Source organism: Castor canadensis, chromosome 9, assembly GCF_047511655.1.
Source record: "Castor canadensis chromosome 9, mCasCan1.hap1v2, whole genome shotgun sequence".
NCBI lineage: Eukaryota > Metazoa > Chordata > Mammalia > Rodentia > Castoridae > Castor > Castor canadensis.
The window spans coordinates 100790961-100805092 of record NC_133394.1 but is presented as its reverse complement, the minus strand read 5'-3'; the positions used below and the strand labels follow the sequence as shown (position 1 = coordinate 100805092).

Here is a 14132-nt window from a genome sequence, read left to right as displayed (position 1 = left end):
AGGATCCATGATCTGAGAGGTTAGCTCCCTTTTCCCTAGCCACAGGGTAATTATCATGGTTCATGGAAAATTGATGCTCTGGAAGACTCACTTTGGATTTTATTAGAAAATAAATATATTTCCATTAGTTTTTTAGGATCTTTTCTTATCCTGTAATAAATGTACTACTCTTTATCATTTTACTTACTGTATTATATTACATTATGTTTGTCAAAACTATTGTTATCTGAATGTCTTAAGGGCAAGGACCATGTCTTATTTATCTTTGTTTCATTTGTGCTTAGTAGAGACCCTGGAGCATGGCAGAGCTCAATAAATTTCTTAAGTGAACAATTTACACTCTAATTAAGATTTACAATTAGTATAATAGTCAATGATTTGTTCTGACATTTATTGTATAATTCTCTTCTCTTTAGTTCTGTTCACTGTTTTAAACCCAGTTTGAATATCAAATGTTTATTTGTAATTTAAAAAATTGGCTAATATATATGCTTTCTATATGCTGAGTAGGATTCTTCTTGACATTATTAACTCATTCTCCAACTAAATTGTGATGCTGGAAAGTTTCTGTGAGTATTCATAAAGATTTTAAAGGGCTGGAAGAATTTATAAATCACCACCCCTCCATAAATATTCATACTTTCATGAATCATGCAGGTATCAGGAAGTGGAACCTCTCAGGATATAAAAAAAACAGAAGCTCTTAAAAAAGTGTCCCTGTGTTTTTCAATCATGTTTTCATAAAGTGTATATATTTTCTCAATAGCTTTTTATTGTTTTCAATTTGAATTTACTCATTTTCTGCCCAATAAATACTATGTTTTACATAGCTTTTAACAAATAGGGATAAACATAAATATGTGATTATATGAAGACTGGTGCACACACACACACACACACGCACACACACACACAAACACACCCTTGCTCAGACACCTTCTCCTTGAGGCTTGCTCTAAATTACCAGTTTAATGTTGTCCTCACAGGGTGCAACCAGGGAGTGTCAAGCTGGACGCTTGCCTCTTTATAGAGCTTGATTATAAGGCAGCAGAAAGTGCTAAGCCTTTAGAGGCTAGTTGGCAGTTCTCTCATTGGAAAACCAATTAAATAAATTGCTTTGGATTGTCCTTCAGCAATCATAACTTCCATAAATAATTAGGCAGGAAAGGATTGTAAAAGAGTTTATTTGATGAAATAAAGTATATCAAAGATTTGTTTGTACATTTTGTTAAGAGTTGGTTACATTTTCAACTCCTTTTCCTTAGAAGTAGATTGTTTGAGTATAGATCACACTTTTACATCAGGAAAAGAAACATGTTTTTCTCATAACAACTGGAACTGTTCTGATATCCAGGTGCAGAGAGTTAGCTTTTAGGAGGAAGCCCTGACGCATAGATGGTCATGTGTGACCAAGCTTCAGCTATAACAGGAGCCCATAAAAACTCATAGTATTCAGATAATATATATTGCTGTGACATTACATTTTAATGAATTTTATTTAATTTATACTCTTGGTGGTGGTGGTGGTGGGTGATGTATATGTGTGTGTGTGAGAGAGAGGAAGAGAGAGAGAGAAAGAGATACAGAGATTGAAAGTCTTCTCTAAGATATTAAGCTATATAACCTTTCTCTTTGCAAACCAACTCTTCCCCTTTTATTCCTCTTTAATTGTCGATTCATTACTTAGGCTTAGCCATTGGTCATCCTTTTACTCTAAAAAATAACTGCTGGCTGGGGGAGTGACTTGAGTGGTAGAGTGGCTGCCTAGTGAGTGTGAGGTCTTGAATTCAAACCCCAACACCGCAAAACAAAAACCAACCAAACCAACCAACCAACCAAACAAACAAAAAATACCCAACTGCCAGTGATGGTTAGTAAGTAGTGGGAAATTACTATTACTTATTTGTTAAGAAGAACTATGTAGTTGTAAAAGTACCTGAGGGTTATGTAGGAACATTTCCTCACTTCTGTATGGAGGATGTATAGTTTCTTCTCTATGTAAGTAAGAAAAAAATTTTAAGTAAAAGTCCTCATCCAAACTATTTATAATTATTTTGTCTTAGTTGAGAATAAACTGTTGAGCTTTGATGTTGAATCCCTGAGCATATACACAGAAAGTTCCTCTAGGAGCATGCTCAGAATAATTGGGGTTGCTACAGGACTGCACAATAAATTCATATTTCTAGTTTTAGGACTCACATACTCTATAAAATACTGAGTAACAAGAAATCTTAAATAAATAGTATTTTTCTGGGTTCTTTCTGTCTTGAATGCTATCCTGTCATTTCCTTTGCAGGTGTCTACACTTTGTTCACTTATCAGTTTCAATGAGATTTCCTAAGAGAACATTCATCTGACCTTTCAGAATTGTCCAGACTTTTTTTAAAGGATATACTCTCAAGATGACTTTTTTTCTCACTACACAATCATAGTGCTATGAAACAACAGTATAGTTTTCTTGAAAAAATATAAAATCCTAGTAATAAAGAAAGATTAGTGTTTGCTAAAACACAGTTATGTAACAGAATGTTACTATACGATTCTTTTTTACCTGAAAAGTAAAGCTTTGGAAGTTTAGACAGGCACACTTGCATACAGACTTTGCACACAGAGATGCATTTATTGCATTAGACCCCTGTTTGTTGTTTAATCCAGTCACGGTAGGTTGGCACTTGAGTGTACACTCCTGGCCTATTTGGAATACCACACTGATATCCCCAGCTCACTATTCCCAGGATGAACCAAAGCCGCCGTGGGTCTTCTTGTACTAGCGGGCCTCCAGAATCACCCTGAAGGAAACAAAATGATTGATTACTTAAATGCAAAGATAAACCAAAATTTTGAGTTTATTTTATGGCATTAGAGGAAGTCATATCCACTTAAACAATAAAGTCAATTTATTTCTTTATTGAAATATTATACCAAGCCAGGCCAAAATTTGTCCAAGTTGTCCCTTCAGCAAGTCTGTGAAGAAGATGTGAAACACATTGCCCAGACTTTTCTGAGTTATCACTTGGCTCCCTCCTACACATCTTAGGCTTGACCTCACCCAGGAAGTCTTCTCTGAACTGTTCCTTTTTTCTCCATTTTCACTCCACTTTTGGGCTATCACTGTGTTCTCACAGCTTGTGTTAGAAACTTGATATGACTGAACTCACTCCCACTGGCCAGCCTTCTTGTAGCAGCAGCTTGTTTCTGCAGCGCACTTTGAGTGTATGACGTTTGCTCAGTGTCTGCTTTCCCAGTGCCACCATAAGGTCCATCAGGAAAGGGATCATACCTGTTCTTGATACTGCAGAAACCTAAGCTTCTCATTCACAGATGATGCTATAGAAATATTTGTTGAATGAATGGGTTTCTAGAAGTCTTATTTACCTATCTTTAATATCTATAGTATATCATCATAGTATATCATCAAGAAGTATTCCTTTGGTAAATAATTGAACAGAAATGAACAGGGCAACAAGTTAAACACTCCTTTTGTACCAACCGATTATAATAGCCAACCAATGAGTAAATATTTATATATGTAATAGTCCAGTTGGGGAGATAAATTTAGTGTTTCTTACACACTGCAGGATGGGTTAATTTTGTGAGTTCCAGTATTAGAAAGCTTGGTGTGAATCCTTTACTTACCAGGTATGAGAGTTTCAATAAGCTATTTAACAACTTTTAGGCTGGTAGAAGGGCTGGTAGAATGCTCAAGTGTTAAGAGCGCCTGCCTAACAAGTTTGAGGCCCTGAGTTCACACCCTAGTGCTGTCCAAAAAAAAAAAAAAATCCAACTCTCTGTGCCTCAGTTTTCTCATCAGTAGATAATGTTTCTGTGAGTTTAAATGTGTGTAACACACAAAGTACTTTGAGGACAGCCTGGCATATAGTTAGTACTAGTAGAAGTCAGCTATTATTACCAAGCATGCATTTGACTGCTCTTAGTAGTTAGTTCTTCCACAACTGCTTCTTTACTTGCTTAGATAGGGAGAAGGATATGTGTGTGTGAATCATCAACTTGTGTGGTAAGTACCATATGGAGCTCTTTGGTCCTTCCCTCCTCTGGATGATGTGTGCACAACCTAGTTAACCAGTTCCCAATTATTCCCTGTCATTGTGATTTTTCTTTTTTTTATAGTACTAGGGCTTTTGAACTCAGACTCAAGATTGCTAAGCAGGCACTGTACCACTTGAAGCACACCCCCTGGCCCTTTTTGTCTTAGTTATTTTTCAGGCTCAGGCTGGCCTAAGATCATGATCCTCCTTATCTACACCTCACACACAGCTGGGGCCACAGTTGCATGCTACCGTGCCTGTGGCTTGTTTTGTTGAGGTGGCATTTTGCTAACTTTTTGCCTGAGCTGGCAGATCCTATTGATGTTCCCCTCCCTAGCTGATATTACAGGTGTGCACCACCATACCTGTTTTTTAATGACAAAATTTTCTCCAAGATGTCTTATCAAGAATGGGCAAGCAATGCTCAACTAAAAGAGGCATATAATTTTTCCTGTACCTAGCTAATTTTACTACCCTAAGTGCAGACAGTTGAGCTGTGCCCTGTCTTGTAGACCACAGACCTGCTGAGTGCAGGGAATGCATTATTATGTGAACACAGTGAAAGGTACATAGAAAGCAAGGAATACAATGCTTTTGAATGAATGAATTCATGAGTGAAATAAACAAATAGGATCTTATAAGCTTCTGTGAAGAATATTTATTTACTTATTTTTTGAAGTACAAATTGTATACATTATGGTATTTCACCTGATAATCAGTGAGGCACAGAAGATTTCATGATGAGTTATGGCTTGAACTGAGCTCAAAAGAAGAGCAGAGTTTGCATTCACAGTATGTAAAGGGAAGCAGAAGTGGAAAAAACCAGACTTATACCATTTTAGCTTTCATACGTATCCTTAAGTCGGTTCTAACTAATATTCTTGGTAGATCTGAAATTCTCACTGTGCATGATTTGATTGATGAGTTCTTTTGAAAACTATCATGAAACTTGAGGACTTGTTACAGGAAGGTAAATAAGCATTCTGCACCACAAAGACATCTCCACTTAAAGGGATTGTAAAGGTCTGAGTGGGTAACCAATGGTATTTAGAAGACTGAGAAGTAAATCTCCTCCACTATAAGCAATTGAAATTGATGAGACGCTTCATTTGGGGGAAAGGACTTACAAACTGGGGTCTTTGCATAAACAATAAGCATCACTTCTCATCTACTTTTTCAAGACTGTTAAATATGAAAGTCAGTAACACTCAATGCAAAGAATGAAGCATCTTTTTGTTTACTGTTCACCCAGGAAAACAGTAGCTAATTCCTCAAGAAATGAAATATTTAAAATAATATTTATTTGCTGACACTAACTAGTTGTTCCTGTGACTATTTGGGTTGAATTTCAGAAACAGAAATATCTATTACATGTTATAATTACATCAATCAAGTTTAAGTATTTTAGTAAAAATTTTAACATTAAAATTTTATTCTAATTATCATAAAGCAAGAATTGCATTTTTATTATTTCCTTTTATATATTTGGTTAAAATTATAGGCTGAATTCAAATAATAATTTTTTTCTTTTCCATTTATGCTGTTACATAATTGTGGGAGCTCATGACTCAATAATTAAGATTTTGCATAAATTTTCTATATTCAAGATGCTTCTGGAATTATTTATGTCAAAATTTAATTATTGTCTAGGAACCTCATATGAGTGATTTATTATTTTTAACTTATAAGGTAGAAAATGCTGCTATAATTTATGAATATAATATGGAATAATTACATAAAGCTTGTTAACTTCTCCATCACTTCAAATACTTAACATTGTGGCACAATCATTTGAGGGGAGAGGTTTTTTTTTTTTGTCTGTTCTTTTTTGGTGCTGGGATCGAACCCAGGGCCTCACGCATGCTAGGCAAGCGCTGTACCACCGAGCTACATCCCAGTGTGGCACAATCATTTGAAATGTATTTTCTCACAATTTTGAAATGTACAATACCCTATTATTAACTATTTTACCATGATGTGCAATAGCATTTTATTTAATCTTTCATAACAGTTAAAAACTGAAAGTCAATGCTTTTATTACATCATAAATTTTTAGAGGGTCAATTCTGTGTATTGTAACTGCTACCTTTTTTAAAAATTGTTGTACTTCCTTTATGCTTGTCATATGACATGCTAGTAAATGCTTATAAACTTCTTGAATGATGATATTGATAAGATCATCTTGAATTTACCTGGCATGCATCCACTTCACCTGTAGGTAGGCCAGCACAGAGCATTCCAGGCAAGACTGCTCCATTATAACTATTTGAAGCATTACACACATTGTTGCTTATTATTTGGACCTGTCCTTGCCGTAGATCTGAGACTGTGTTACCTGTTTAGTAAAAAAGACGAAAACGATGGACTTCAGAATATATCAATTAATAACTTTGAGCTGAATTTGAGAAGGAATAAATGCACCAAACATTATTCCCTATTTAGAAAGGAAGGTACCTGAAGATGTAAATAAGAATTTCTTTCTAGCAAAGATTCTCATAGGAGAGAAGTTTAACTCCTTTAGACACATGAGCCTTTTCTTTTTTTCTCCCCCATCTCTGCACTTACTTTGTGATGCGTTGCCCCTTACAACTTTAGAAAAAACTATTTTTTCTTTCTTAAAATCGACTAAGAGCATTTAAATTATCCACTGATTGACTTTGGATTGCAAAATTTCATATTGATTAACCTTTCATCTAGCAGCAAAAGAGAAATCAGTTTGATTTCAAGGTTAAAGAACTATTGAATTTTATATTGATGCGCCCTCAAAATAGCACTGTTTACAGTTTTGCACAACTGGCACAAATTTTGTCTATTTCACCAAGTTACTTTGGGGCAAAAGAACACAATGAAGCATTTTTTTTCTGGGGCAATTTTAAGGCTTTGTTTTATGCCTTGGAGAGATAATAAATATATGTAAAATCCCAGGTAAATCATTAGTGCTACTTTCATCCCCGGCTGATACTGTACTCTTTCACATTGTCCTCATCTTAATTTTCGTTCTGTTCATTCAATAAATATGAACAATGATCATGTATACATGGAGTTCCTTGCCTTGGAGGTGGGGTTCATTTTATCCCAGAATACCTTTTGGGGTAGTCAATACCTGAAGGGTTGTGAAAGTCCTTAGACAATATCTATATAGAAAGGCTCCCCCTTTTTTTATTTATAGAGAAATGACTTGGATCCTATAGAATTTTTAAATTATTAAAACCTCATGTTTCTTTATTGCTTTCATTTACATTTCCTTATTGCTGTGCTTAAGGATCCTCCATAGTTTTGAGAGTTAGCACAAAGCTCAGGGCTCACTATAATATAAAATGGTTCTGTCGGAAGAACCTGTCTTCCAGATGTTTCCTAATTTAAAATTATGTAATAGCAAAGAACAGGATATTTGCATTGTTAGATTGTTTTGCTCTATTTTTCTTAAAGACACTTACTTCCATAGGTTAGAGAGCCCCATCCTATTACATAAGCTGTAGAACCAGGTACAATATTCTGGGTAGCCTCTGGGAGACAAACTCTGTGGATGTTTTTGGTAAAGGTGACAGCTGTGCTAAGTTGCACAACTGCAATGTCGTTTTCATGAGTTGCAGGTCTGTAATTGTTGTGGACTAAAATAGACCTTATTCTTGCTCTCAGTCTAGGAAATATCGTGGAAATTCCAAAGGTGGCAGTCCATTGTTGAGGATTAGGGTAGCTAAAAAATATGAAAACATGCTTTTTGAGTGGGGAATTTGTAAGCATTCCCAATATTTGAACATCGTGTTTGCCACTTCCCCTGCATTATAAGTGCATACATGTGTCATTTATCTAAAGAAATAAAGATTTTAGAAAACATGTCTTAGAGAGATGACTGTCTTGGTTTCAATGAGGATATTCTAATACTTCAATGATAACTACCATAACATAAGTATCTTCTTTGATCTCTCCCCTTTCTTTACCCTTCCACACTAGCAACTAAGAGTTCTGAAACAATGACCATTTTAGTTTCATTTTCCTTTTTCTTTCTTTCTTTCATTCTCTCTCTCTTTCTTCCTTCTCCTCCTTCTTTCTTTTCTTCTTTTTTTACTGTCTCTCCCTCCTTGCTTCTCTCCATTTCTTCCTCTCTTTCTTTCCTCTTCCTTCTTCTTTCTTCCTCTTCCTCTCCTCCTTCTTCTGCTTTCTCTTTTCTGCTTTAGTTATTCTTCATCATCATGCCAGGTTTGTTCAGATGGGATCTCACTAACTTTTTGCCCTGGCTGGTCTTGAACAGAAATCCTCTTGATCTCTACCTCTCGAGTAGCTGGACTTATAGGCATGAGTCACTGTGTCAGGCATTAACTCATGCCTTTCTATTCTTATTTTTTCCCCTTTTCTTAATAGCAAGTGTTGGTGAAGAGTGAAATAGGGTCTCTTTTTGGATTACTGGTGAAGATATAAACATTTACAAAGCATTCTGGTACTTTTACCAGATTGCATACACACTTCTGGGTACACATCTCAGAAAAATTCCTCAAGGTTTAAAGAAAGACATGCATGTTGTGTGTGTGTACATGCTTTTCTGGCAGCGGGAAGGTAGAGAAACCTGGTTGGATAAAGGAAATATGATGGCTGCTTACTATGGATTGCCATGAAGCAATGGAGCAGATAAAAATTCTCAGATTTCAGTAAAAACAGTACAAAACAATATGAGACTTATACATATACTAATTTAATAAATTAAAAGCAAGTACACACAAAATTATAGGTTTTGGAAGCATATTCATATTAAAAGTCATGTTTTGAGTATATTAGTGCAAGGCTTCTGGGGGAAGGAAGGACAGTGAGAAGTTGGATTCAGGAATAGAGAAGAAAAAATATGAGTTAAGAGAGAGCTCTTGTACATACTGAGGAAAATAAGAGTCTGTGACTTAGAAGGCTGATTAACTTGACATTATTTCTCAGGTTGAATAAAAATAAAATGTAAGCCAATAATAATTTAAGAATTTTATGGAGTTTTGATACTGGGGTTAATTAAAAAAATTGTATGTCTAGAAAATACTTTTTCAAGGTATGGTAACTTGTGAAGAGTGAACCATAATTAAAAATTTTGAAGAAAAAATTTAAATGCAAGCAAATCCATGATTTATTTCTTTGCATTGGATTTCTTTTGATCAGGGTATTTCCTGGGAAGATTCTAAAGAAACCCTTCTTTCACTCCTCTTTCTTTCTCTTTCCTATTTCTTTCTGTCTCTCTTTTCCTTTCTTCTAGCAAATGAATAAAAGCATGGTTTTGGAACCAGTTTTATGTACATTTAAATCTTGACTATGCCACATATTAGTATTATTATTTATGACAAGTTAGTTAATATCTCTGATTCTAGATTTGTGTATAAAATGTGATTGATGATAATGAAAATAATATTAATAATCATAGTGAATTAATGATAATTCACATGATATTAATGAAACAAGTGAAATATGTCAAACACAGTTGCTGGCATAAAGTAACACTCACTGAACAAAGCTATGATATTCCTTAATTTTAGCTCAACAATTCATTGCTAAGTGTCTACTTTGCACAAAGAACACTATTCCTTGAGTCTCTGGGAATGTGATAAAGAATAGAAGGATTTGTAGTGACAAAATTCAAAGATATTCCCTGCTTTGGTAATCCTTGGTAATTCTTACAATTGTGGCTTTCATTATAGAGATATGCTTTACTTAGCTTTTGATACTTGGGTCTTAATAGGTTAATGATCCAATCCTTTTTCTATTGAATCCTTGGTTATGTTAAGTGCTTGCTAAGACCAGATGTTTGCATTTCTGGTCCCCACACTCTTATTGTAATTGAAATCAATTAGTATCATTTTTATTCTTAGAATTTCAAGTAGCAATGATGATTGAAATGTTTTTGTGAATTTTGATTTTTGTGTTATCTGGGGTATAGCAATAAATCTGCCAATCTAAATCAGAAATTATATAATTTTAGGAATATATCTTAAAATTCAAATTTATTCATTGCCTATAAAATGGGTCATAAACTAGTATAAGAAAAGTTTAGTTTTTGGGGGTTTTCTAAAATTTTTGTTCAGAAAGTGTACACTTGTCCGTCCTATTAACCTTTATTTTTCTTAATCTAATGAGCATGTTTTTATAAGACACTATAATGAAAGAGTACCCTAAAATCTCAGTAGCATTTTTTAGAAATTGTGAGGATTTCTTGGAATTTCAATAGGAAGAAATGGAGATTTGGAAAGTATATTAGTATTTCAGGGAGAACTAGCTGGTTGAGCAGGGCTTGCAGGCAGAGAATGTAGGAAGAGTCCAGAAGAGAAAACTTCTGTTAGCTGGAAGCTCAAGGTACATGCTTTGAGAAATAAGTTTGGATTAATTTGACTGTGGAGAACTTTGAGTATGTAATAAGTAGGGTGGATTATAGACAGTAGCAAGTTATTGAAAAAGCCTGAGAAGAGAATAAATATGATCAGGGACACATTTGAGTTCATTATCACTTTTTTGGGTGATCTTTTTGAGTGTAGTTCTCAACAAGTGTTAGTATTAATAATAAAATAGGATACCCCAAAAATAAAATAGGTCTGAAAATAGCAAGTTTTCATCATACTGAAGTCTAAAATCCATCTATTATGAGCAGTGTGCTCTTTTATCTATATCAATATGCAATAACAATAAGTTGAAGCAGTCTACTCTCCACTTGCCATTTATTATCCCAGTGTAGGCAACAGTCTTTAATTACCTCAATTAAGAATACTTATAAGTTGTCCTAATTCATTTTATTTATACTATTCTGTATAAATGATTATTGTTTTTGTATATTCTACCTCAAACATTAGAATTAAGCTCCCTGAAAGCAGGAGTGATGTTTTGTTTATATTAGCTGCATCTATAATACACAATACTGTGCACATCATAGATACTCAAAAGTGTTTTGGGCAAATAAATTAACAGCACTGGATAGTCTCTTGGTCAGCCATTAGTCTTCTCATCAGCATCCATGATATAACATAAAAATCTACCACAATTAAAATTTAATATATGTATATATATTAGCATACTTAGCCCTACCAATAACTAAGAAATAGATAATAGTATTGTCTCTAATTTGGAAAAAAAAAAGGGAGGAGACAGTGGGAAACTCAGTAAATTTCCTCAGTTCTCATAGCTAGGATTTAAGTTAAACATTCTGATGTATAATTCTTTGTTCTCTACCCTGTTGCTCTAGTATTTGCTGAAGTAGAGAACTACCAGCAAATAGTAAGCTAAAGGAGAAGAAGTATTTTTGCTTCCATGTATAGGAAGAAAAGACTATGAATTTTTTTGAATTAGATTATTTCTGGCTCAATACAATTATATGTAGTTGTGGAGGTGGTGGGTGTTTTCACACACCTTTCTATTCTAATTATTCCCACCCGAGAGGGTATCTGTGGTCTCACCTTCTGAAGCAATGAGCTGCTGTCAGGATCCATGTGTTACTGATCAGGCTGCCTCCACAGTGGTGAACATTATTGACCTGTAGACTGACTTGCCATGGCCAGTCACCCTCCTCTGCTAGAATGCCTCCAACGATCCTTTCTTCAGACAATGTTAACAAGTCTGGACGGGCCCCACATTCTAATGTGAAAAAGACATTAATGTTCTGGGAAGACTGTGAACTCACTTACATTTGGGAGATTACTGTAGAACTTCTCCATCATTTAAGATTCTTATGTCTTTTACATATTTTTTCCCAAGACATGCTAAATTTTCCAAAAGCATGATCAATGTATTACTTTTTGAGAGTCCATCTATGACTACTGTAGTTGACTTTGACTTCATTCTAGAGAACATTTCTGAACTCACTGGCCCAGGGACTTTGAATTCTGGACAGCTTCAGAATAATCTGGAATGCCTCATGAGTGAGAATTAAGGTAGGTCAGTACTGGAGATTACAGTTCAGGCCACAGACTCCTGGGAAATTTCATTTTTTCTCAATAGATTGCTACTCAAAGTATGGTTTGTGGCCTTACAGCACAGGCATCCCCCTGCAAGTCTGTTAGAAATGATGATTTTAGGAGCCACACCAGGGAACAAATCAGAAGCAGCATTTTGAGAGAGATGGGTACACATATTGAGGTTGGAGGAAAACTTGTTTCACCAACAGACCTCCTTAGGGGCATTGCAGCTCATCATGGTCATTCCAGTCCACCTCCAGTCCTGACTTTATGTGACCAAATGTGCTTTCGGAAAGGAGTTGCTGTAGGGCTCCTGAATATTCCCCAAGGTGACTGGAGTTTTTAGATTCTAGAATCTAGGTTTACTTAATTATCTTAAGAAGCAAGTGAGCATTCCAATGGCTAGAGCTGAAATGGGTTAGGGTGGGTTAATCACTGAATTCCTTTCAATTTTAATTCTTATAATTCTTCTTTCTTGTTTAGTCTATTATTAAGAAATTAGGGGTGAACCACCAATAACAATTTCCATTGCTGGACTGGCACATTTCCTTGGACATTTCCAGGGTAGAGGAAGACCAGACTTTTATTAAGAATACCCATGGAACATAGGTTCGAATACCCATGGAATATAGGTTCCTTTGTTGTATTCCCAAACAAATTCCCCACGAATTAGTTAGTACATTTTTGTTTAAAAATAATCAAGAATTAAATATATAATAAAGTTGTACCCATAGAGGTAACGCCACCTTAAAATTGCTTAAGTATCCAAGATAGGCCAGCCAGCAATCCAGGTATAGTGAACTAATTCCTAACTGTGTTCTATAGGTTAAAGAAGTAAAATGCATTTTTCTAGAAATTATATTTCTCCTGTCCTAGACTGAGAATGTACAGGATGACACTGGAATATAGTGAATTTCCCTTCAAGTTATAGATCCAAAACTAATAAGACTCTTTAGAATTCTTTTTAGTATACTTTATGATTAACCACAAAAAAGCAAGCTATTCTGGTAGTTAGGAAAAACTACACAGATGGTGTTATCAAAGGTAATTTGCAAGTCTACAGAAACACCACTATAGAACCAAGGCCATAAAACCTTCCCAAACTCTCAAGAAAATGTCCATAAGGCTAATCTTGAGTACCAAGTTGGTAGTACTCACTACTTCATTGTTTGTTACTTCATTGTTTCTTTAAGGGAGAGAAATAACTTAAACACCCCCTCATAGGCCAGTGGGATCAATAGTGTCTTATTTCAAAAACCCACCTGAGTGAACTCAGAATAAAACCACCTGAGTGAACTCACTAACTTCATAGACACTACCTTGGCAAAGAGCACAAAAGACTTACACTTTGAATCCTTATGTTTTAGCAAACTATATTTATAAAATAATTTAAAAGCTTACCTTGAGTGAAAATATTTTCTGTATCCTGGTCAGTAATTGCTAGCATTAAAAAACAAAGAGTGAGAATAAGATCAACAAAATGCCAGCTGAAAGTCATTTCACCTTCACTTCTTACAGTGCAGTACTTGAACAACCAGTACTTGAAAGTCATTTCACCTTGATTTCTTACAGTGCAGTACTTGAACAACCAGAATCAGAATCACTGGGAGGGTTTGCTGAAATTCAGATTCCTAGGCTCCACCCCAAGTCTGCTGAAAGAACTTCTGAGTCATGTGCCCCAGAAATCTGTTTACAACCATGCCCCTATTTGTTATGCACATGATTTGTGCTTAAATTTCTCATCAAATTCTTAAAACATTTCTTTGCTCTCAAGTCACTCAGTATAGTATGAAAAAGACATATGCAAGACCTCAAGACGCAATGTGATAAATATTGTAAGAGAAGTTAATTGTTCATGTTTTCAAATACAGCTGTAAGTATACATTGGTACATATGTATGTTACTTTACTGATAATATTCTATGTGCTGAAGATTTAACAGTGAGCAAAACACAGGAACTCTGTCCACATATCATTTAAAGATAGAAATTAATCAAGAAGCCATTCAAATAAATTCAAACATAATGTGGAAAGACGAAAAGGGTAACAATGCTATCAAAGAGAATAACTGAAGTAAAAATGGAGGAAATGACATTTGCACTGTAGTTTGAAAACCTAAAAGGAAAGTTTCAGGTAGACAAGAGGGGAAAACACATTCTAAAGAGAAGGTGTGATGG

At 35.0% G+C, this 14132-nt stretch overlaps 1 protein-coding gene across 1 annotated transcript in view; it reads right to left on the bottom strand.

The window, feature by feature from the left end:
- Positions 1-1165: 1165 nt before the first annotated feature.
- The window catches only part of Tmprss11d (transmembrane serine protease 11D), an 88015-nt gene continuing 75048 nt past the window's right edge, over positions 1166-14132 (bottom strand). Inside the window, exons 6-10 of the mRNA XM_074042089.1 lie at positions 13358-13396; positions 11459-11636; positions 7484-7743; positions 6239-6381; positions 1166-2789 (exon numbers count right to left, since the gene is read on the bottom strand). Coding sequence (XP_073898190.1) covers positions 2628-2789; positions 6239-6381; positions 7484-7743; positions 11459-11636; positions 13358-13396 — 782 coding nt within the window. The 3' untranslated portion in view covers positions 1166-2627. The remainder of the gene's footprint in view (positions 2790-6238; positions 6382-7483; positions 7744-11458; positions 11637-13357; positions 13397-14132) is intronic.